General features: G+C 36.7%; 2 protein-coding genes across 4 annotated transcripts in view; one reads left to right on the top strand and one right to left on the bottom strand.

The window, feature by feature from the left end:
- The window catches only part of IMPG1 (interphotoreceptor matrix proteoglycan 1), a gene marked incomplete at its 5' end in the record, with an annotated part of 36,162 nt that extends 23,888 nt beyond the window's left edge, over window positions 1-12,274 (top strand). Inside the window, 4 exons of the mRNA XM_009076969.1 lie at window positions 6,209-6,780; window positions 7,562-7,781; window positions 10,825-11,035; window positions 12,235-12,274. Of these exons, the coding sequence (XP_009075217.1) occupies window positions 6,209-6,780; window positions 7,562-7,781; window positions 10,825-11,035; window positions 12,235-12,274 (1,043 nt within the window). The remainder of the gene's footprint in view (window positions 1-6,208; window positions 6,781-7,561; window positions 7,782-10,824; window positions 11,036-12,234) is intronic.
- Window positions 12,275-19,896: 7,622 nt separating this feature from the next.
- The window catches only part of MYO6 (myosin VI), a 77,476-nt gene continuing 73,976 nt past the window's right edge, over window positions 19,897-23,396 (bottom strand). For all 3 annotated transcript variants that reach the window (XM_009076943.1, XM_009076950.1, XM_009076958.1), the window contains 2 exons: window positions 22,053-22,271; window positions 19,897-20,641 (listed from right to left, as the gene is read on the bottom strand). In XM_009076943.1, coding sequence (XP_009075191.1) covers window positions 20,442-20,641; window positions 22,053-22,271 — 419 coding nt within the window. In that variant the 3' untranslated portion in view covers window positions 19,897-20,441. The remainder of the gene's footprint in view (window positions 20,642-22,052; window positions 22,272-23,396) is intronic.

Genomic DNA, 23,396 nt, shown 5'->3' with positions numbered 1-23,396 from the left:
CTGCAGTCCAGTTTTCTCCCCTTTTATAGCCAAGTCTTTTTAAAACTATTGTAGGAAGGTTAGTGTTAGTCATACTTTAATATTTCTTTCATGTGGATGGAGGAAAGTATTTTATGGACAGCTAATTAGTTATTTCCTGGTTTTAGTTTCCTAATATCTCTGAAAGTTCTATGAGCAGCCACTGTTTGTTACAATATCAAAGCTTCATCTTCATATTATCATTGCTCCTCAACAACAATTAAAAAGTTAAATGAGAATTGTACCTTAATCCAAGCACTTTATGTGAGAACAATTATTTATTTAAATTTCTGAGGGTTTTTTAAACTAGCATATGTCATAATACTTCTGCACCCCAGTGTTATATGAAGGTCTCTAGAGGAATTTCAAAGCCAGCATAGTTAACAGCTGTATGGATCCATTTTACTGTACTCTGTAGTTATTGCTAGTTTTAGTATTTAAACTCCCTGCTCCCTGACAACTATGGCCATTATGAGCTGCCCAGGTTCAGAATCCAAACATGATGGATGGAATTAACAAGCCAAATCAGTGCTAAGGCATCTGGTCCAAAGTAATTATCAATATCAGTAAAACTGAAGTGTATTATTACAATGCAACATAGAGTAAAGTCAGCAGGATCTTCTCAGTTAAATATCTCCTTCCATCTCTCTCTCACAGTCACTTGTTCCATTTAGAAACAGTAACAAAAATCAGACTACCCACACCCAAGGCACAACAATTTAGAAGAGTAAAATACTCTTCACTCCATGACTTTCATTCTATTAATTGTTTTCACATAGAAGTAACTATATCATATTTAAAAATTAGTGTATTCAGTGTTTTCATTTTTCTTGGCAAGTCTTAAAGAGCTCATCTGATGATGAGATTTTTAAGAGAGTCACCAATTGTAACTAATTTCATGTTTGTCTTTTCTGTTTTAGGTCCTTGGTCAACACATTACTTGAATTTATATCATGTGACTTCTATTTTGTTGTTACCATTTTGCAAACTATTAAACTTCAATACCACACAACTGTCTGATGGTCCCATCATCTACAAAAATGTGCTGTTTTCTTCCTATCACACAATTGAGAGGGGAAAAAAAAACTGGGCAGGGATTTGGAGAGTACTTTCAGTTCTGAAGGATGAGTATTGTAACCTGTCAGATCTCGTTTCCAAACATTCTAAAGCAAAATAATTCAAAATTAGTGTTCCAGGTTCTCCCTTTGGGGTGCTCCAAACTCATTACAGTGGTATGCAGGACTGTTTGCAATATTTAGATGGATGCTTCTTTATGTTTCCAGGTGTTTGTGAAGATTTAGGCTGTTTTCATATAGATGTCATTACTTTAAACTCATGAAAAATTTAATTATGGAACTGTCAACAATGCAAATAAGAGCTGCTAATCCTCCTGAAGCTATGGTTTTAAGCAAGATGGTTTTTATTCAGCTTTGTTTCTATTCCTTTGTAGAACTGTATTCCTATTTGCAAATTCACTGCTTCTTGGTTTTGCTTCTCTATTTGATTCATTGATCTAAATACCAATCAAGTCCAGACTTATAAGTTTAGCATAGTACCTTTCTTGTTTAAGATATATTTTAATCTGATTTTACTAGGGTAGCAAATAGTGGAGAACTTTGAAATATCTTACAATAAATGACAGCCATAGTATCTACAGGCATTTTAAACATGTTTTCATTGTAAATGTACTTAGTAATCCCTAAGAAAATTTTAATCTTGGCTGAATAATTATTTTTTTTGGCAAGGACTTTACTCAGAAAACTGACTTGTAGAGTGCATGATGAGGTAAAGTTCTATAAATGGCAAAAGTGACTAGTCATGTTATGGAAATAACCTACCACTGACCCACTGTCCGTAATCTGATTATGCAGCTCACCTGTCTGTATAGTATTCTTATAAAACACAGGAATGCTGTCTCAACATCCAACTTCATAATCTCTTAATTACAAGTGTGAATAGTGTTAACTGTCTAAAGCAATTAGTATGGTAATGCTGACTTCTCTTCTGCTGTAGACACCAGAGTACTGAGGCAAATGGATGTTTCTGCATCTTTTTGGAGCCTCAACTTGGAGAGGCAGAACAGACACCATAGTGAGCTGCAGCAGCTGTTGAAGTCAGTGGAGGAATTGCAGTAGGATGATGGTTCAGACCCAGGTTTAACAGATTATAATTGACTGCTCTCCATCATTGACTGTCTCTTACCCTGCAGACACTTCCATTGCACAGTTTCACTGCAAAATGAAGTCAAACACAGCTACTCAGAGTTTTACAGATACTTTAAACATCAGCTACTCTTTTATTGTCAAAACTGCTTTTGAGTTTCTGAAATGCTTAATCCTCTAAAACTGCTGAAACAGGAGAATGCCAAAGACAGTCATTAAGGTTTAACAGTCAGGTCTCTCAGGACATGAATTTGACACAGGTCTATAAAGTAACCTTGCCCAATGAATTGTATATCTATTGGATTTGCACCTGTTGTACTTAAATGATTAGCTTGGATGTCAGATAGAACTGGATTGTTCTGAGAATAACGAGAGAATATTACCATTACTAAGTAGTATTTTATTAGGATAGAAAATACTCCTCTTGTGACACCATGTGATAATAACATGTATTTGCATCTTTGGCAATGAAGCACAGCTGCAAGGTATGAAATTTTTCAGCTCTCAAGGCTTCTCCTATAAGTTACACAGAGCACTACATGGCAGTGGAGCTAGAGCTGCAGCTCAGGCTGCTCTTTGAAAAGTTAGGCTACTCAAAAATTTTCAGCATGGTTGCTAAGGAAAAAAGGTTAAGAGATACAAGAATTTTTAGGGCTGGAGACAGGGAAGAGGTGGGGTTCACTCTCAGTGAACTGAGATTCACCAGAGTCAGTGGAGAAGGAGTTCTGTTGGTGTCACTTGCTTCTGGAGAGTTCAGACAGACAGACAGAGTGGCAGCCTTAGATCATTCTGGCTCTTCTGGCTTGGCTTTATACTTAAAAAGACGAATGTAATCAGTGATTATGTGCTGCGAGACACTTGTTGTGACACATTAGGTTAATGATCCTCTTCACTTAATTCTCTTAATCCTCATCTTACTTGTGCCCTAGTTAAAAATTAAAGGCCTCAAACACTAAATCAGCACTTTGTCTGTACAGAACAGTCCTGCATCCAGGGATTTTGTGGCATTTCAGGCACCAACAAAATATGTAAATTCGGCTGCAGCTAATTGCTGTACAAGTCCATCTGGTATTGATATCAGCAGAGCTGCTCATAAGGTCTTTCTTACTCCACATTATGGACCAATCTCTCAACTGCACATTTTTTCCTTTGTTAGTCATTTTCTTCACCCAGTAAGCATACAAATATATACACATACATTGTAATACTTAAACTTTCATATGCAGAATGCCCATCAGTGGACTTAGGAAATTTGTCTTCTGCCAACAGGAAATGTCAGTGCTTATTAAGCTAATGAAAGAAATGAAATGCCAGGACCTCTTAAGGTAAAACCTTCTGGGCCTGTTTATTAATGCAAACCCACTAGAAAAACGTCTCCTGACAATTTGACCTTCTCCAAACAATAACTCCTCATTTATGGTCAATTAGATGGGTTTTCCTCATTTTAAAAAAATATGAGGACCAACTAATTAGATACCTAAAATAAAGTTGTTGAAATGGCAGTCGATTTTTTTTCTGATAAGTCAAACCTATGTATTTTACTCCCTCAGCAGGGAATAAATGCCTGTATGCAGCACTCCTTTTACAAAGATTTAATATAGCGTGTTCCCAGGAAATTGCCTCTTAATTTAGTGTTTGCACATCTTTGCCAAAAGCAGTTTAATTTTAGATATAAAACTTTCAGTACAATACCGTCCTGCCTTGTCCATGTAATACAAAAAAACATCTGGAGGGTTCAGCAAACGTCTTTGTGGGAGGATAAGCAGCAGCTGAGAGTTACAGTTTTTATTGCTGACATTGTTTTTTGATTCCATGACATTGTTTTACCTTCAATGTGGTTACTGTGGTGGTATATTTGAATTCAGCATCTTCTTTTGTTGGTTCTCTATACCAGAATGATAGTGTTGTAGACCAAACTTTATGCTGAAATGAACATACCAAGATTAAGTGTCTAAATCTTCAGAGTTTGCACTTATAGACATTTGATAAAATAATTGTCTTCTGCTGTAAAAATCTCATCTACAAAACAAACAGGTGAAGTTTTACCAACAATTGCTTTATGATGAACAATGTAAGTGTATTTTGTGTTCCATTGCAAAATTATATATAATTTATGTGCATATAGAATCATATAATAGTTTGGATTGGAATGGACCTTTAAAGGCCATCTAGTCCAGCCCCTTCAAGGGGGCTTCAGCCCCTTCAAGTGTTCCAGGCCAGGTTGGATGGGACCCTGAGCAAGCTGGTCTAGTGGAAGGTGTCCCTGCCCATGGCAGAGGGGTTGGAACTAGACCATTTTTAAGGTGCCTTCAAACCCAAGCCATTCTATGATTCTATGAAATGTCTATGTCTTCTTTGTTTCATCCATAGTTTTTAACTTCTTATGATTGAATTTTGTCTAAGTCTCATGTAGACATGGGAAAATCTTGGTAAAACCAGTTGCAAATCATTTTATTTCTGATTTCGGCATGTTATTTCTGTAGGCAAGTCTTGCAGCAGTAGCATGACACCCATTAGACAAAGTGCATCCAACTGAATGGGTCAGTTATCCCTGGGTTTGGGACTGGTGCTGTGCTACAGTAAGTGCTCAGCAGCCTCTTAGGTGACCCCATTTACTCTCACATTGCAAGGGACTAGCACAACCTCTGTGTTCAGTCACTGTCTTTTCCTCAGCTGGAGACACAGTGACTCATAAGAATTGGAAGCTTATGGAAACAGGTTATACATGCACAGAGATCATCTTGGCATGCCCTCAAGGCCTCATAAGTTACTTTGCTTGTAATAAGAGGATGCTAGAAGACCTTTGTAGTCTATGTATAGACCATAGATAGATAGATACACATGTATACACAGCTATACACCAAATATACTATATATATGGCTATTCTGCTTCAAACTTCCTGCAATTTCAAAGCCATTTCAGTACTTCTTTCTCCTGTAATTATCACTCTAAAATATAATCTGCCTAACAAATGCTGTCACAATCATATGCCCAAGTATGTAATTTCATGCTTGGAGAAGGTTGGTCAGCAGAGCTGGAAGCTCATCCCATCAGTAGATCATCCTGCATTAATGCCTCAAGCACTAATGCTAAGAAAGCTGTTCTGAGGTCTCGTAACAGATAAGTGACTCTCACTCCTTATCAGCGTAACAAGTAATAGCAAGAGCTTTGTAAACAGAGAACATCACTAGGCTTTGCTATTCTAATCTGTTCGTATCCTTGATCACACAAGAAACACGAGGACATGACAAGAGAAAAATATCTCAAGGTTTTCATGAAATATTAGTGCATTCATTTAGATGCAAGGTAACAGAAAGAGATACAAAGAATATCCATGGGCAACTCCTGTGCCTTGGCCAAGATAGTTGTCACCTCCTTCAGATGGATATTCCCAATGCAAAAGTTTAGATTTGGATTTCAGCTACAGTATCACACATCCTAGATCTGTGCCAAGCCCCACTGGGGACCTCATAAAAGTTCTGCTTCAGGTGCAGCAGATGATTTCTTAAGGTTTGAATTTGTTCTCATAGTGCTGTTGTCTTTTGGGTAAATCAACACAGTTTGCATCTGAAGGGACTTCACTGCTTTTTGCAATCACATTTTATGATTAATGGCAAATAGTAGTTTTAACTTCTCACAGAGGGGAACAGAATGACTCTGGTAAACATGTGATCCAAGCAAGCAGCTCAAAGCTGTGATTTACTCTTTCAGACAGTATAAACTGACAGTGTGATAATGTACCTTTAGAACAAGAATGTGCTTTAGAGGCTCAGGAAACACTTACCAAGTGTAACTATTAAACACAGAACCCTCAGAAAACTCATCACTCAAACATGTGGATGAAGTGTTTATTTCCAGTAGTCCTTCCTTGGTGATGGAAACAACATTTTCATGTTTAGATAGTGCTAAAGCTGTTTTTTTTTAAAATGCTTCAGTGGAAATACCATATACAGGGGTTTTTTCCATGCTTGAGGTTTTTTTAAGGTTTTTAACATAGCTATGTGTTTTTACCCCTTTTTTTCTGCAGCAATTAAGATCATGGAAGAACCAGAATCATCAGGTGATGACATTTTAGCTACAGTCAGCACTTACAAAACGTTGCCTTTCTTTATCGACTCAAGTGATCTCTCTGCCGTGCAGCCTGAAGGTGTTATTCCAGATGTGCTCCCACCAGACCAAATAGCACCACTGCCTGCAGCAACCAGCCCATCCTACAGCCCCTCTGAAATCATTGAACAGTCCCTTGAATTACCAGATTCCTCAGCTCCAGCACCTGAGGACATTCCTCCCGATGGCACCGGGCTGGGAGTGCAGGACATTGCTGCTGAGTTAGATCGCATCGGCGCAATGAGCACAGCAGCACTGGATGAAGGGGAGCAAGGCAGTGGTGATATTTCCATGCTGATAACTGAACCTGCAGAAGTCACCCCAGCTCCTACTCTGAAGTATGTAACTACCAGCTCCATGACAACAGCAGCCAAAGGCAAAGAGCTGGTGGTTTTCTTCAGCCTGAGGGTAACCAACATGCACTTTTCTGATGACCTCTTCAATAGGAGCTCCTCAGAATACAAAGCACTAGAACAACAGTTCTTGCAGTTGGTGAGTGAAAATCAGCTTGAACAACATGTGCAGTAGTTGGGTGCAGTTTGAAGGAATACACTGAAGAGCACAATATTTTAACAATATCAGACCCTACTACAATCCGGTCTGATAAGCTGTATTTTGAAAGGATCTATAAGCCTGGGATGGTCTCACAGTATGAAGATAAGAGTTTATGAAGTCAGTGATGAAAGTTTTTACATGTTCAAGAGACTCCAGATATATGCCTGGCATGTAATTTATTTGGCTTTTTCTTGCATTCACATCAACAGTATAGCAGTGCTGATTACATCTAAGGTTTGTGTCTGCATGCTGGATTTAAAAAGAGGCCTTTAAAAATATATCATAGCTTAGCAGGGGGACTGTGATTAGATATGGATTTTCTCTATGGGTACAATAGGGCAGCAGGTCAGCTCAGTAACATGCCTATTATGCTATGCTCTAACCTGCCTGGACTGAATGTTTGAAAATAATTAAACTTGGCTTTTGAGTGAGGCACTTTTTTTCCTCTTCCAGATGAATAAACTCCCCAACTGCTATGCATTTCATTACAGGGGAAATTGCTGCCCATCCATATGTTATTAAGAAAGATGCAGAAGTCCAGAAGAAGACAGTGTTAAACAGAAAAGTTAATTTGTTGATGGAGTTTACCAACTGTGTTAAATTCAGAGAAATAAGTGTGTGATGTGTGTACTTGATAATGAAAAGTGACTATATGAGAAATTAATAGCAGGTAAATACTGACAGTAAGTTAAAATAAAGGCAAATTTCTGTTTTGCAGCTACTTCCATACCTTCAGTCCAACCTCACAGGTTTTAAGCACCTGGAAATACTTAACTTCAGAAATGGAAGTGTGATTGTGAACAGCAAAATGAAATTTGCCAGGACAGTGCCATACAATATCACAGAAGCAGTACACTGTGTTTTGGAGGATTTCTGTGATGCTGCAGCACAACACCTCAATTTGGAGATTGACAGCTATTCCCTGGATATTGAGCCAGGTAAGATTGTGTTACTAATGTACATGCAAAGGCAAAACCAAGCAGATTGTTACAGCTTCAGAAGTATGATGGGTTTGGAAATGACTATATTAGCAATAGCTTCCCAGTGATCAGGAGTAATAAGAAAACCCAAGATGTTGCAAGTTATCTGCAGACCTATTTTTATGCTATAATGAAAAGCTGGGTGGAGCTGTTGGTCTGTGCATGTTCTCCAACTGTTTTTCAGAGCCAAAGATAGTGACTCTCTAGAGTAAGGGCTGAGTGAAGACAGGTATAAGAAATACTCACATGCTGTTTACAGGTGTGACATGCAAATCTTGCACCAGAGTACATAAACATAATTTCTGATGATTATTACAATGGTGTAGGAAAACCATTGTTTAGAGCATCATTAAATCTTTTTTAAGGACTACAGAGTTCAAGACAGAAGGAGATAATTGCTAGGAATAATTGGATTCTACAGATACACACTAACCAGAGCAGAATTATATGTAGCACTCCATAGCCTTGTATTTCCAGAATCCCTCCTGATTTAATAACTTTGGAATAAGTCTGTAGTCATTGTTAAACAGTAGAAAGACAGTAACAACACTTCTAGACCCTTATGTCTGAAGATTAAAATCTTCAAAAACTGTATTTTTTTATAAAATTGAAGCCTGGACCTATTTTCAGGTTCTGGTAGCAATTTCAGGGCTGAATTTCATTTCATTGGCATGGAGAATGAAACCAATATCTGAGCATGCAGATGCTCAGTTTTGGTTAAGCTGTACAGATCTCTGACAATTCCAGAACAAAAATCCATCTACAGTTCATGCAGGCAGTTTCTAAACAGCTTTCATTTGACGTAACTTCTTCTGGCTACTAAAAGCATAGTGCAGATGCTCAGTTTTGGTTAAGCTGTCTTTTTATGTACAGATCTCTGACAATTCCAGAAAAAAATCCATCTACAGCTCATGCAGGCAGTTTCCAAACAGCTTTCATTTGACATAACTTCTTCTGGCTACTAAAAGCATAAGTAGGTTGTGGCAAAGAAAACTAATAAAATCACAGTATTCAAACCTTCAAATACTGTCATGACAAACTGATGTTTTGTTGAATAAAGTATTAAATGTGTTCATTATAAAAAGTGAACTTTGGGATGTCAGATGTTCCCTGCTTTAGTAGTAAATTTTCATTAAATTAAAATAAGAAAGTCACTAAAATGCAAACATAGGAAAATTTAAAAATCTTTCATCTTCATCCATATCAGATGCTTTACTGATGTGAGATTTCAAGAAAGGAGTATTACAATGAGTTTGCTGAGAGAGCTGTTCTTTCAAGGCTTAAGAGTAGTAGCAAAATGTCAAAAGAGAAAAAAATTGTCTATAGAAAGCCAACATATTCCCACATAGATATTTCAAAGCCCTACTGTGCTTTCATTTCAGAAAACAAACACACAAACTCCAACCTGTTTAGTAAATTAAGGCAATGTAAGTGAATTCCTACTTATTGTGAAAGGAAGAGCCATCTAGTGGTAATGATGTTCAAATTGAAACACTGATGGGAACTAACAGTCCAAAATATCTATCAGGATTCAGCAGCTGCAAAGGACTGACTGCATTGCTCATAAATAATACCATAAAGCAGGACTTTTAAAAATACCTGCATGCATTATTTCTGTAATCTGAACAAAGTGAAAACAGAAAATATAACAGAGTATGGCAGGTATGTATTAATGAAAAGGAAACAGGATCACCAAAAAATGATCTTCTAGAACAAAGTGAAAACAGAAAATATAACAAAGTATGTCAGGTATGTATTAATGAAAAGGAAACATGATCACCAAAAAATGATCTTCTTATCCAGCAAAACACTCATGCCAAACTCTATTTTTTTAAGAGATTACATATACACACACTCACAGTTAAGGAGCAAAGTATATCTCAAATCAACATGCACATTGTATATGGCAAAGTGAGATTGTGCATGCCAAGACTCCCTAGTCTAAAATTCAAAAAAGGAACTGGCCATAGAATTATAGAGGGGTTAAAAGTCAGCAGCTCTGCTGGATTCATTTCTACCACTTAAGCATATCCTGGTATGTGTCTGAAATTTCCAGTAAAGTCTACAATGCTGATTTTTTCTTTTAAATTAGCTTTACTGAGCATCTCATATGGAGCATGAAGTGGATTCAGAAGAAAATTCTCAGCCCAGTTAGTACCTGCAGGTACTAGCTACAATATCCAGTGCAAATCTTCTCTTTAAACTAAAATATTTTTTTAAGAAATTTTAATCCCACATAACTATAAAAGGCCACAGAGCCCAGCTTATACCTGTATATCTGCTCTCATTTACTTCTCTGTGCTCTCTTTTCTTGGTTTTGTACACTTCTTTTTTTTCCTTTTCTGGATTCACACATCTTACTGAAACTGTTTGCTGGCCTTCCTATAAACATCAAGTAGACTCATTCTCCCTTAATCTCACAGAGGCATCCCTTACTAATAGTTAAGAAAATGAAACAAAAAAACAAACCCAAGCAGCAAGTCTTCCCTATGCTAACACATCACTTTAAAAAGGCATGCAAACACATATCACATATTTTCTTTAGGCCATAACAGCATTTCTAGGTGGCAGATCTTATTTGTGCAATATTTAATAATCTAATTCCCTCCCTCTGTCATGTCCTAAATTATGTGTTTAAGCTCATTACAGCTGAAACTATTTCTCACACATAAGCAAGGATGTGACATAGTATCCATGAGCACTCACAGTAAAAACAGAATAAAAAATATCCCAATGTGAAAATCTTTGTCAGTGAGATGAAAATAAAATTAGGGTTTAATAGTGATGGGGTAAACAAATGCAGAAGTCAATGTAATCTTGCATGCTTGCTGTGTCATCTACGGGAAGAATGATGATTGCCCTTTTATGCTAGACTACATCCTCCTATTAACATGCCCAAGTGGCAGGGCAGTAAATGTGAATTGTTTTCTCTAGCTGCCACAAAGCCTGCCAAGTTACTTTGGGCTAATGCTTCAATTAATGATTTACCCATCCTTTCCAGCTGATCAGGCAGACCCATGCAAATTCATGGCATGTGACAAGTTCTCGGAGTGCATAATGAACGAGTGGACAAAAGAGGCTGACTGCCTTTGTAAACCTGGCTACGCCAGCCAGGATGGATTGCCCTGTCGGAGCCTGTGTGAGCTGCAGCCACAGCTTTGTGTCAATGGTGGGAAATGTGAGCTAGTTCCAGGAAGAGGAGCTGTCTGCAGGTAAATAGATGGTGATTAACATGCATTCTGTTAACAGTCCCCGATAATGTGTATTGCATGAACAAGTAGAGTTTGTTACTCCTAAACACACCCGAACTTCTAAGGTTCTAAACCACAAATGCTATTTCAGCTTCATTTGTGGGGTTAGAAATTTGCCAGAGATGTTTCAAGTGCATAATTTCCTTAAAATTTGTAGGTCGACAAAGGCTGTATCAGTGTCTTTTTTATTTAGCACTCACTCTCATGAATGTAAGAATATTATCTTTCCTCTAGCATATCATTTTCATGCAGGTACATAATAATTAATTGTAGTTGAAATAATGTGCTCATATTAAATTGAAGATTTTCCTTTGTTTTCATTTAAGGTCCTCTGTATTTTGTGCCTTAAAGTTCTGTACATTTTTTCTCTTCCTCTCCTTATTTTAGATGCCCTGTACGTAGACGTGAGCTTTACAAAGGACAGCGCTGTGCAAAATTTGCTCCAGAACCCATACAACCCTTCATTTTTAAACCACTCACTCTTGGCTTACTAGGCCTCGTTATTCTTTTCATCATTTTCATTATTAAATTAAGAAGAAAATGCAAAAGAAACTCTAATTTGCAGTAAGCTGCTCACAATCTTTTTCTACACATTTCAAAATATACTTTTTGTTTCTTTTGCAATTTAAATATCTTACCTAAACAAAAATGTTCTGCATTGTAGAAGTCCTTCACTCAGCAGCTGCAATTCAGAAAGTGCTGTAAGGATTAATCCTGCTTTTGAACACGATGAGCCCATATCTAGCTTTTGTCACACGGCTTGCAGTGTAAGTGCTTGTCTCAGTTCCTCAGAGGTCATTGATCACGAAGCATTACACGAGCTTGAAAACACAATTCAGCCTGGAGGTAAAACGCATGGAAATCCTTTTCTTACCCATCAACAAACAGCCCCACCTCAAATAACGGATCCATCTTCATCTATTAATTTCACAACTAAACCAAACGTTAATCTGCTCTCTTGCTTGGCAATTTCAAAACTGAAAATACTAACTTGTTCATTGATTTTCACATTTCCTGCTGTGTAGGTTTTCTAACAGGACTGTAGAACTGCTTTTCTTACAGCTCTCTTGCATGGCATTGGTGGCACATCCTATCTGAGTGCTTCTTGTGATTTGGTGAAATGATTAGTGGTTTCAGGTGGGTTTTTTTCACTCTTGTAGGTCACCGGACCAGTTTACAAAGTCAAGAGTGACAAGTTAGTCTCTGAAATGATTCGTTTCCAGCATCAACCAGACAAAATCAAGGTTTGTGACTATTTTCAAGAACTTTAAAAATCTGTTGTTTCCCTTTTGTCAGTGTTACCAGGAAGCCTCATAGCAATTCTATACAAAGAAAAGCTCAGATTTTTTTGGATGCTTGATATGACAATTTCTTCTTAAGTGCTTTTATGCAACAAAGTTCTAGTCTGTGTACCCATGTGCTAAAGTAGCACTCACAGGAACACATGTAGGAAGAAGGAATATCTAGAATGACAAAGTCACACAAAATGCAAACCAAAGGGAAGGTTTAAATAGCAGTACCAGATCACTTAAAAATAACTTGAGCCTGGTTAAGCCACATAGAGTTTGAACAAGTAGGAATTCTAATTTGGGGAGAATACTGCTCATACCTCAAACATTATTTCAAGTTTTGCAACTGGAAACCTCTTGTATCTTTGTGGGCGGCAATAAAGACAGGAGAAAAGCTGAGACAAAAATTTATAACTGCCAAGCTGTTTCTTACTTGTGATGCATCTGAGTATGCCCTCTTGAAAGATAGACAAAAAGTTTTTATTTTGCCATTTTCATTCTCCTGAGTCACAGCCCAGTTAGGAACCAAAAGGTTTTGCTACAGCTGTTAGCACCCACTGTTCTTGTGGGGAATATCAGTACACAAATTCCATGGCACTAGCTGGACACTATGGGAGACAGGATACCAACTATGTGAATCTTTGGCTCATTACATGTGTATTGCTATGTAAATAAAAGAACAAGCAATTATACCATATAGAAAGATATATTTTCACTTAACTTCATCATACCCAGGTCTGGTCTCTCCAAGCACTCTAGGTCACAGAGTTCCAGACTGAGCTGACAGTGAGGGGACTGAAACACAGATCTAGAGGTGGACAAAGCAGCAGGAGCAGCAGTTCAGAAAAGCTCAAGAATGATCTGGCTTCACTGCTCATAAAACCATGAGCACAGATGTTTGCAATTAGTATTTTACACCTCTCTTAAAAGAAATGTGCCTGTGGGTAATTGTAGACCAATAAACTTTCATACTTGCTAAACTACTTAAAATTACTACATAGAAAAGCATTAACATTTTATTAAAGTAATAAAATGGCAAATTTGTGAAAGCAAAGCAGGCGTGGGTCATCTAGGCTCTATTTGAATTGTCAAAAGTGCATAGATAACACTCTTCTCAAGATCTAATTAAATAAATTAATTTAGTGAGAAGTGAAGCAACCACAAAATCGAAATGGGTTTAAAAAAAACTAGGTGGCTATTTTTCACTGTTACTTAAGTTCACAACGAGTGTTTACATCAGAGCCCTTATGTTCAACACGTTTTTAGTGATTTGAAAAACGTAGGAGGAAGAAAATGTATGTAGAACAGATTTCAATAGCTGAAACTAAGAGCACCATTTCAATAACACAATCTAGAAAACTCCTTTGGGCCTAGAATTTTTTAAGCAGAATATAGCACTTGAATGGAACTTTCAGGAGTATGTGGATATCTAGAGTTCATAGGCCAAATTGAAAATAGCAGTATTTAAATTCTGTTTTGCAATATATAATTGCAGCGGTGACAGCATTTTAGAACACATTAGCTACAGTAAGTACAGCTCTGTATTTATACAGGCATATATGAAAATAGGCATAAAGTTCCAGTTGAAGCTAAAATAACCTTCAATTCCTTTCTAAACATAAAAAAATGCCTCAGTTTAGATATAGAACTGCTACATGGAAAGTTATTGCAAAACTTCTTAGTTATCAGAGGGGATTTTGGTTGGGTGGGTTTTTACCCAATTAGTCATCCAAAAACTAACATCATTTGACACTTCCAGAGATGTGGCATCCACAACTTCTCTGGGCAACCTCTTCCAGTGCCTCACCACCCTCCTTACACCTAATCTAAACCTACTCTCTCTCAGTTCAAAGCCATTCCCCTTTGTCTTATCACTACATACCCCTGTAAATAGCCTCTCTCCATCTTTCTTGTAGGCTCCCTCTAGGCTCTGAAAGTTGCTAGAAGGTATTCCCAGAGCACTTTCTTCTCCAGGCTCCATTCTCCTTACAATGAGAGTATCTCAACAGATTTTGGTTTCACCTAGTCTATTAGCAGTAGATAAAGAGTACATTTTCAAATTCAACCACGTTCTTCAAACATCTCATGAGACTTTCTCTTACAGGTATTCAAAAAAGAAGGTCTGCATTATTCAAGACTGGACCTCAGGATGAGTATGCATATGAAAAAAAAATCAGGATTCCTAAAGATACAAAGTTTTAGTTCTAAAGTCAGTACACATGAAAAAAAATTTGTTTTACTGAAGAAAAGCAACACGGTCAAGCTGAGCAACTATTTGCCCATTTCTAAAATTTGCCTCATAGAGGGTCACCACTGCTAAGATGCATGCATTAAGCATCCAGTTCTTACACATCTTAACTGTTTTATTTAAGAGCTGAGTGCTAGAAACAGATTCTGCTGAGACGTGACATTTTTCAATATTGTATGTCACAACTGTTCTGGTAAAAATGTCAGTGGAACTTCACTGCATTTCTATGCCCTTTTATTAACCCTCCTTGCACACACTTATGTAAGTGGCAAACAGAAATAAGAGCTGTCATTGACCAAAGGCCACGTTAAAAGTGTTTGGGAACGTTTTAATTCTCTCCCTGCAATGCTCACAATGCAAATCACACAGAAGTTGGAATTAATTTTTAAGGGTTTGTATGAACATCAGATTCCTATTTTTTCTGTTAAGAAACACATTGTTTTTACATATGTACATATACACTTAACTGCTTAAATTCTGGTGACAGTGAAATGATCAGGTTATCCTAAGACTTCAAACTTTTTGCTGAGGCCCCATACCTGGAGTTTCATGTTTTCAAAACATGACATTGACATTCCCAAGCACCCTCCTGGTAGTGAGTAGATTAGAATAGCACATGAGCATGTAAACTTTAAACTCAGTATGCATACAAATAAGTTTGAGAGGTTACTATTTGTTTTTGTAGAAGAAATCTAAGCAGACAACGGGTGGCCATTAAGTGTTTTATAGGCTTATTAATTTATGCTCTATGAATCCACAACCCTGATTCAAGTATGAGCATTGTTTTACCTTGAGCATCTTTTTCTTGAGTATGCATATATTTCTATTCTGCACCAGTGTTGTACATTATTCAGGCACTATTTGCCGCTTGGTGCACACCAGAAGTCGTACTTACAGCTCAAACTGAGCTTCTACAAAGTTCCTGACTATACTGGATGACAGCTCCTCATTCAGATGTGAAACTTTCGTGTATTCAGGACAGCAGCTGATTTTACTATCAATTTTTTTGACTTCGTACCGTGCAGGTACCACAGCAAAGACTGAACTTTACCTTATTATGTACACTCAAAAGAACTGTTTACGAATTCCAAACAACTAACTGCACGGATTTGCCTGCAAAACCACCAAAACTGGTGATTGTGTACGAATGAAGGCAATGCACCAAGAATACAAGGTTGAGTTTCTACAGCTGAAATAGTATTTTTACTTACTTTATTTAAGTAGGAAAAAAAAAAACATACAGAAGAAACCTAAGATGTGGTTTTACACAGTAACACTTCAGAATAAAAGTACTTTAAAAATACGTCTTGCAAGGCACTGGAAGTCATCCCTGCCAACAAATGTTAGCTTTTCACTATTGCTCATGTAAGCTAAGAATGCATTAAGAATGCTGATAGCATTCCATTTTTTTCCATTACAAATGTATTTTTGTATGTGTTTAGTACATTTCGATTCATACTAGTTATCACTAGCCAGACTTAAAAAATAAGTAATTTTAAAATGTGTATTTTAATAATGATTATTCATGATTGTATTTATCACTCTCAACTATTAATTACCAAATATATTTGCTGGACGTAAGCCTTTTGTATTTCAATAAAACATAATAAAACTATTTGCTTGAAAATTTCACAAGGAATTAACACTTCATCTCACACTAAAACACGTCATGTTATCTTAAAACTGATGTAAATCACAGAATCATTAAAGGTTGGAAAAGACTTCCAAGATCATCAAGTGCAACTGTTGACCAATCTCCACCTTGTCAAGTAGACCATAGGACTGTCACAACCAGTCATCTCTTGAACACCAGCAGGGATGGTGACTCCACCACTGCCCTGGGCAGTCCATTCCAATGTTTAACCACCCTTTTAGTGAAGAAATTCTTCCTGATATCCAACCTGAACCTCTCCTGGTGCTGCTTGAAGCCACAAAGGTACAATTGGAGATGAAAGCCATAATGGAAGTGAAACAAAATTACATTTCCTAGATAAAGGCTGAATTACTTCAATCTTCTTAATTAAAAAACTACCACTCTGATTTGGCCCTTAAGACAGGAAAATTTCCTAAGACTTGTTTTAAGGGAGGAAATAAAAACCACAACAAACCAACACTCCCCAGACCCACACCACTTCTCCACCTCAAACAAAGCTTTCCCTGTAGCATACACACAGCAGACTTGGTTTCACCAGTCACTAACTGTCATAAGATAAAATGGAAAAGATGCGAAGAGTACACAACATAGCAAATGAGAGACACATTGGAAATTATAGTAATAAGTGTTGAAAAAATAGTAATAAGAGGAAAAAGATACTTGTTTCAATAAATATTAAGAAAATAAGTATGAGACAGAGAGAATGAATTCAGAATTTTTTAATATCAGAATGTTATTTTGGAGGAATGCTTACCTTAGAAAGTAAAGGCAAAATCTTTACTAGAGTAAAGCTTTAAAGAGTAGCTTTAAGCACCAAAACCATCTGAGAGAAAAGCAGCAGACGGTTCCAGCACAGAAATCCTTTTATCCTTCTCGTAATTTAATTTACCCTTATTTATTATGTTTCAAATCTTCAAAGACAAAATGGTAAGAAGACACAAGTGAGATTTCAACATGGAATGCATTTATTTTTTATTTTTAATTTTCAGTACAGTATTAGGAGGTCATTTAAATACTTTAAATAAAGATTTTTGAGAAAAAACCCCAATGGATTTGACTAGGTAAAGAAAAACAATCTTAACAGTGGATGAGACACAAGTATTTAATGACCTTATGATCTTCCAAGTAGCATTCTCAAGAAAATGCATTTTCCTGGGTCACCTAGTCAGGAATGTAGCCTAGTTTGGAGATTCACTTCCTCTCCTTTGCTTTGTGGAGGGCTTTGTGCAGAAGATCTCAGCTCTAATGGACAACTTCACTGACAGGCAGGGATAATTTTATTTATTCTCTTTTTAATCAAACACACAGACAACCAAGACAGTGTGCTTTAACAACCAAATTATTTTTTCTGCTACAACTGTACATCTGAAGGGCATTATATCATACTACAGTCCTACAGATGAACCCTCTCCCCACCTTTTTATTTCCACTCCAAATCAACTAACTGTATAATTATTTGATACAGTAGATGGGACCACAAAAACAATTGGTGAGCAGCTGAATATTGTCTGACGTGTTAAAACAATTGGTGAGCAGCTGAATATTGCCTGACGTATTAAAAAAAAATGTATCTGAAACTAACTGCAAATGAATTTTGTTGCATATAAAGATCAGTAAACTAAGAGCAGATGCTGCTTTTAGTACAGAGAGGAAAAAAAAAGGGGGAGGGAAAAAAAGCAGCCTGCTACTGTGCAAACTAGAATATCCTGATGGCTGGAATGTATCTTTTTCTTGCCTCAGAAATACTGCTGGAGCAACACAGAGGTGGGAACATCTCCTTTAGGAACATCCAGTCACCAGAACTTCTTCCACTATTTCAAAGTCCATTTTATTTTTCTAATAGCTCATATTTGTTAGTCATTTAGTTAAGAAAGACTCCTATACACTCCAACCTGAATAAAGAATTTTCTTTCCGATCCCAGTCAAGGGAACCCTGTCATAATCAAAGGAACAGCCTGGGGAAATGCAGTTAATTTTATTTAACTTCCCCACAGGTATGTTTATACACATATATACTAAAATAGTTAAGCATATATATGTATATATACATACACACACTTAAGTGTTGAGTTTCTTTACTTACTATGTTCAGTCTTGTAAGCTCCATGGTTTTTTTTATATAGATACATATAAACTGAGACTGAACGTGTTAAGTCAAGCAGCTAAATTCAGACAGGAATAAATACAGGTCAGTTCCATGATTTTTCTCCCTTGTATCACATGAGCAAGCACAGCTCCTTGAAGTGCTAAGTTTCTGGAGGCTGGAAGTTGTGAAAGTTTGGTTCCAATGCAGCAAAACATGAAACCAGTAACCTAAATTTCATAAGCTGCACCTTTAATTTCATGCAACACTGTACAGGTTTGGACACTACTTTCTAGCCAGCAGCCTGATGCACTTCTCCTTTCATCTTCCAGCCAAAATTTACAGATTCAATGAAGAATTTGTGTAGAATGAAAACATTTTCTCATTTGCAATCACATGGCCAATAATAGAGTGGGTATGCAGTGAGAGCTGAGATTCCCTGATGCAGTGGGTTTGTACAGAGTTAACTACTACTTGAGTATCTCCACAAGTATTACAGTAAGGAGTGCCATTTATAACACCAAACAGACTGTGGCATGAAGCCACAATCTAAGGTCAGCAAGGATGTATGCATAAGGAGCTTTTGCTGTGCTACAGAAATGTACCTCTTGAAAATTCAGTATATTTATGCATTTAAAAACTAAAGTTTCCAAGAGGTTTCAAACTGAGTAAAGAGTGAGGAAGCCAATTTATAGTATAAGCAAACTTTGTCAATTAAAAGAGCAAGATTTCAGGTTAAGTAAGTAACTGGACATCAAGCCACTTATATTTTGATTTCCTATTGGAAAGCTAATAAATAGTCAGATTTAGTTTGTTGAAATAATGGCCAGCATGGTAAAACAATGTTCACAAAGGTGAAAGAGATGAATCTTAAAATGGTATTAAATTAATGATTCCCACCCACAAAAAACTCCCAAAACAAATTGCCTATTAAGGGAAGTGTTACAAGCTATGAAACTTGACAGAGGAGATTTAGATAAAGCTCAGTGTCCAAATCACTGTAATATTAAGATGATGTGTGATGTTATTGGACCAATTTCTTACACAGTCTAACAATGAGACCTCACATATCTCATCAGAATTAAAATAAACAGGATGCCTGAGGCTCAGGCCTCGATATTCATTGAAGTTAAATTGCCACCAAAAAGCTGAACAAATTTCCCTTATGCTATCCTTAATCTTATATGTCTCCAGATACAAGGCTTGGACAACTTTGAGTAATACGTTGAAATTACACTACCTGGCTAAACAAACTGTCCAAGAACTTCTGACAGAAATATGGTCAGAAAAATAAGTCTAAAGCAAATTTGTACTTTAAGAGAAAAAAAAAAAAGAAACTAAGAAGTGGTATAAGCCCTAATGAGCAGTACATTCTTTGAGGACCTTCGATATTACACTACATCCACATACATGAATGCTCTTCTCGGAATGTACGGAAAGCAACTTCTCTTAAACCAAGACAGAGAATGCATTAAATAGGAATTTATGGGTCTCAAGTTTGGGAGGATTTCCCATCAGATTCTGAAAATAAGAATAAGTCACTAAATACAGACACTAAGAGTTTGCAAATCAGGACATAAAATGTCTCAGATTATATAAAAGTATACTCCAACTTCTCCGTAACAGAAGTCAAAGCTAAGGCCTCACAATTCCAGTTATTAGAAACAGCATGTCCTTTTTACTAGGCCACCACTTGAAGCCAATTATTCAGTGTTTTAAAGAAAGAATGTTATAAAAAGCTGGTTGCAATGCAGTTCTTTGTAATATGTACCCAAGTACAGACAGATTGCTTAAAAGTGTTTAGAGTTATAACAGAAACTGCTAAAGAAAATGCAACATATAAACAAAATGCAACAAACTACACTGACTGAAGTTCCTTCAAGGTCCTCATACCTAGTAAAGTTCACTACACAAATTAAGCATCATAAAGTACAAATTAACAAACCACATGATTAATAAAATCTGTTCACTTTATATTAAACATCTCTAATATGATTATAGAATGTTTACATCCTCTGCTGCACAGAGGAATTCTTCCCTTTGTATCATGGGCAAGGGTTCTCATCTCAAATGCTACTGTGAAAGATGCCCATTTATTTCAACAGGTTCTGCAGCATCGCCGTAGCGTACGTAGGACGAGCTTGTCTGCTTGCAATTGCATTCTGAAGATACTGGATACCTCCACAGCGCTCCCAAATTTCTTCAAAGTGTCTCGGCAAAATTTCAGCCCCTCGCTTTCGGGTTAAGCCAGTCTCTTCAAGATTAAGCTCACACATATCCATATCATCCTTACCTGAAATGGTAAAGGGAAAATGTTTTTACATCATTCAAAGGTCCCCATTAACAGATTAGATCTTTGTTAATAAGATTTCTTCTCTGAAGCTCTGGTTTGTTAAAAGACTTCCGAATTTATGGGGAAATGAGTCCTCAGACACAGGTATTTTTTGGTTTGTTTTTTTTTGTTACACACAGAGCACTAGAGCAATATCGGAATAAACTAGTATCAGATGTTGTAATTGACAAAGTTGTGCTTAAGAAGCAAGTACAAAAGAACAAAGGACAAAGTTGACAAGATTATCATCTTGATATATTCTCTTGTAATCCATTACAGGGTGACAACTGCATTTATTTTACATATGCTTTCAGTTTTAGGCCATTTCACAGTGAACTGCTGTTTCTGTTTGGTTAAAAGTAGCAAAGCAATGACGAACTCCAGACTTTTGATCAACTAGTTAATCTGTCAGCCTCCCACACAGAACAAATTGTGTTCTTACCAAATGGGACCAACACAGGCAATCCAATGGGAAGGGTGTAGCTCACACACTAAATTGTAATCTCATTTTTAACAGGTGAACCATTGAATATGATACCCATGACAGCAGTGCTATTTTTAGCTATGGGCTTTGACACTGAGCAGCAATGGTTGGTATAAGGATTCTATTAAAAATAATATTCAGAAAACAAACTTATGTTGCTAGCAAAGCATAACTCCACAGGAAAATAAATTGGTTATGGCCTTTTCCTTGGTCTCCAAGATAAACACAAAAACTCCAGACAGAACCATAAAAAGCATTTCTCCAGTGTTTTCTCCCCCTTTCACTATCCTCCAGAAAAGGTGGACACATTTCACTACCAGATAAATCTCTACCTATCCATTGCAACATTTAGTTTTTATTTTAAATGTTGAAGATTAAAAAGCTATTCTCCCATACCAAGCACATAATAGGGCAAAAGCATCAGTTTGCTATTAGCACCATACTATGGAAAGGCAATATAAGGTATGTATGAATTGTTTTGATACAATCTGCTCATAACATTTCAAAGCTAACTTAAAAACAATACAATGATGAATAGACCTTTCCCAGATGAATTGTGATGTTTTATCTTCACACTGTCTGCAGTTCAGTGAATAATACGAGGACACTTAATAAAGACATTTGCATGTGGATTCTCACTCTATATACAAATACTTTGTTTTATATATGTACAAGTAAAACACGTGGCTAATTACATCTCCAAACAATTTCCTGCAACATTTGGCCACCATCAACAGCAGCCTCAAATTCTGTCCAGATAAGAACTGCTGATGAAATTAAAAATAAAAAGGATATAGCTTGGGAAACTTGTATCCTCAGGCTCTTTTTCTAAAGCAAGTTATCAACTTTGAACTTTTTCCAGGTTTGAGTTTTTCTTTCAATACCAACCTGCTACAAGCAGAATGGGTGCCTTGTCAGGATGAAGTTCCATTTGTCGAGCAATCCATGGCCCATCAAAATGTGCATACCACCAGCCCTTCTTCTTGTTCTGGGGATCTTTGTACTGGTCCGCGGGGCGGATGAAGGGAATGCGGAAGTAACGCTGTTGTCTGTTCATTTCAATCTCCTGCTGCCTGCCTGGTAGCTGGGCTGTTGGGTTCTGTTGTGCTATCATATGGAAAAAAACAAACAAAAAACCCAAAAAACCAAAAATAAGCAAACAAAAAAATTACAAAACAAAAAAATCCATATTATTACTTACTTGATTAATCGTCAATTTTTTCAAAAAAATAAAACCGAAACAGCAAAGAAGAAAACAAATCCCACCTCCCAAAACCTGAGAGATTCTCTCTGAATTCAAAATCATCAAAAGTCTCATCAAACCTAAAAACTATTCCCATCTTACATAATGTGCATTCCTTTAATCACAACGGCTCCAACACTGGTGAGGAAAGGGTCATGTTAAGTATTGCATCTATCTGTTGTTATAGAGGTTGCTCAATGGCATGTTTGTTTAAACAAAACAGATTGAGCAAAATAGCACATTCTGCTTTAAATCAATATTTAAGGTAAAACTTCCTATAGAAAATTTCTTACCAACCAGAATAATTTATCAGTAACTGCTTTAGTTCTGTGCATCTCTTTGTAAAACAAGGTCACAGCTCAAAGAAGCATTTCAAGTCACAAAAACACAAAACATCACTTGAAGATTTTTGACAGTCAATGCAGAAGGGTGTATAATTCTGTTAGAAGTTACTAATTTGTTAATAGAAATGCCAACAACAATTATTGCTTATTACAAAGCTGACATCAAACATAACTTTCCACCTAGATTTCTGTGTACTAAACTCCAGAATTAGAACTTATATCTGGCTGCTTTCTTGGTAAAAGAAATTCTTTATTTCAGACCACTAAGATCAACTGACCAAATGTCTAAAGGAGTCAGAGTTATATGAAATCTTTTTAAAGCTTCATTCGTATTTTTGGTAAATATTTTCCATCTGCATTTTTAGACTCTGAATTCCACACATTTCAGACTCTGGTGGGAAACTTTCTTTCAAATAAAAGCACATACTCTGTATGTTAACTCATCAACTGATCAATCTTCTTAATGTAATGAATACACTATCATAGTTTTAAATAGTAAATGCTCTTACAAGAGAGATCCTTTCCTTTAATAATTGCCTCCTGCAAAAGTTTGTTACTGATCTTGTTGCAGTGGTTTACATCACCACTGTTACAGATACCCTGTTTAAGAAACTCTGAATTTGAAACTATGCCACCTCTACAAAA

This window comes from Acanthisitta chloris, unplaced genomic scaffold (genome assembly GCF_000695815.1).
Source record: "Acanthisitta chloris isolate BGI_N310 unplaced genomic scaffold, ASM69581v1 scaffold12280, whole genome shotgun sequence".
NCBI classification, from domain to species: domain Eukaryota; kingdom Metazoa; phylum Chordata; class Aves; order Passeriformes; family Acanthisittidae; genus Acanthisitta; species Acanthisitta chloris.
The sequence above is the reverse complement of the archived record's forward strand: the minus strand, read 5'-3'. Positions and strand labels throughout refer to the sequence as shown.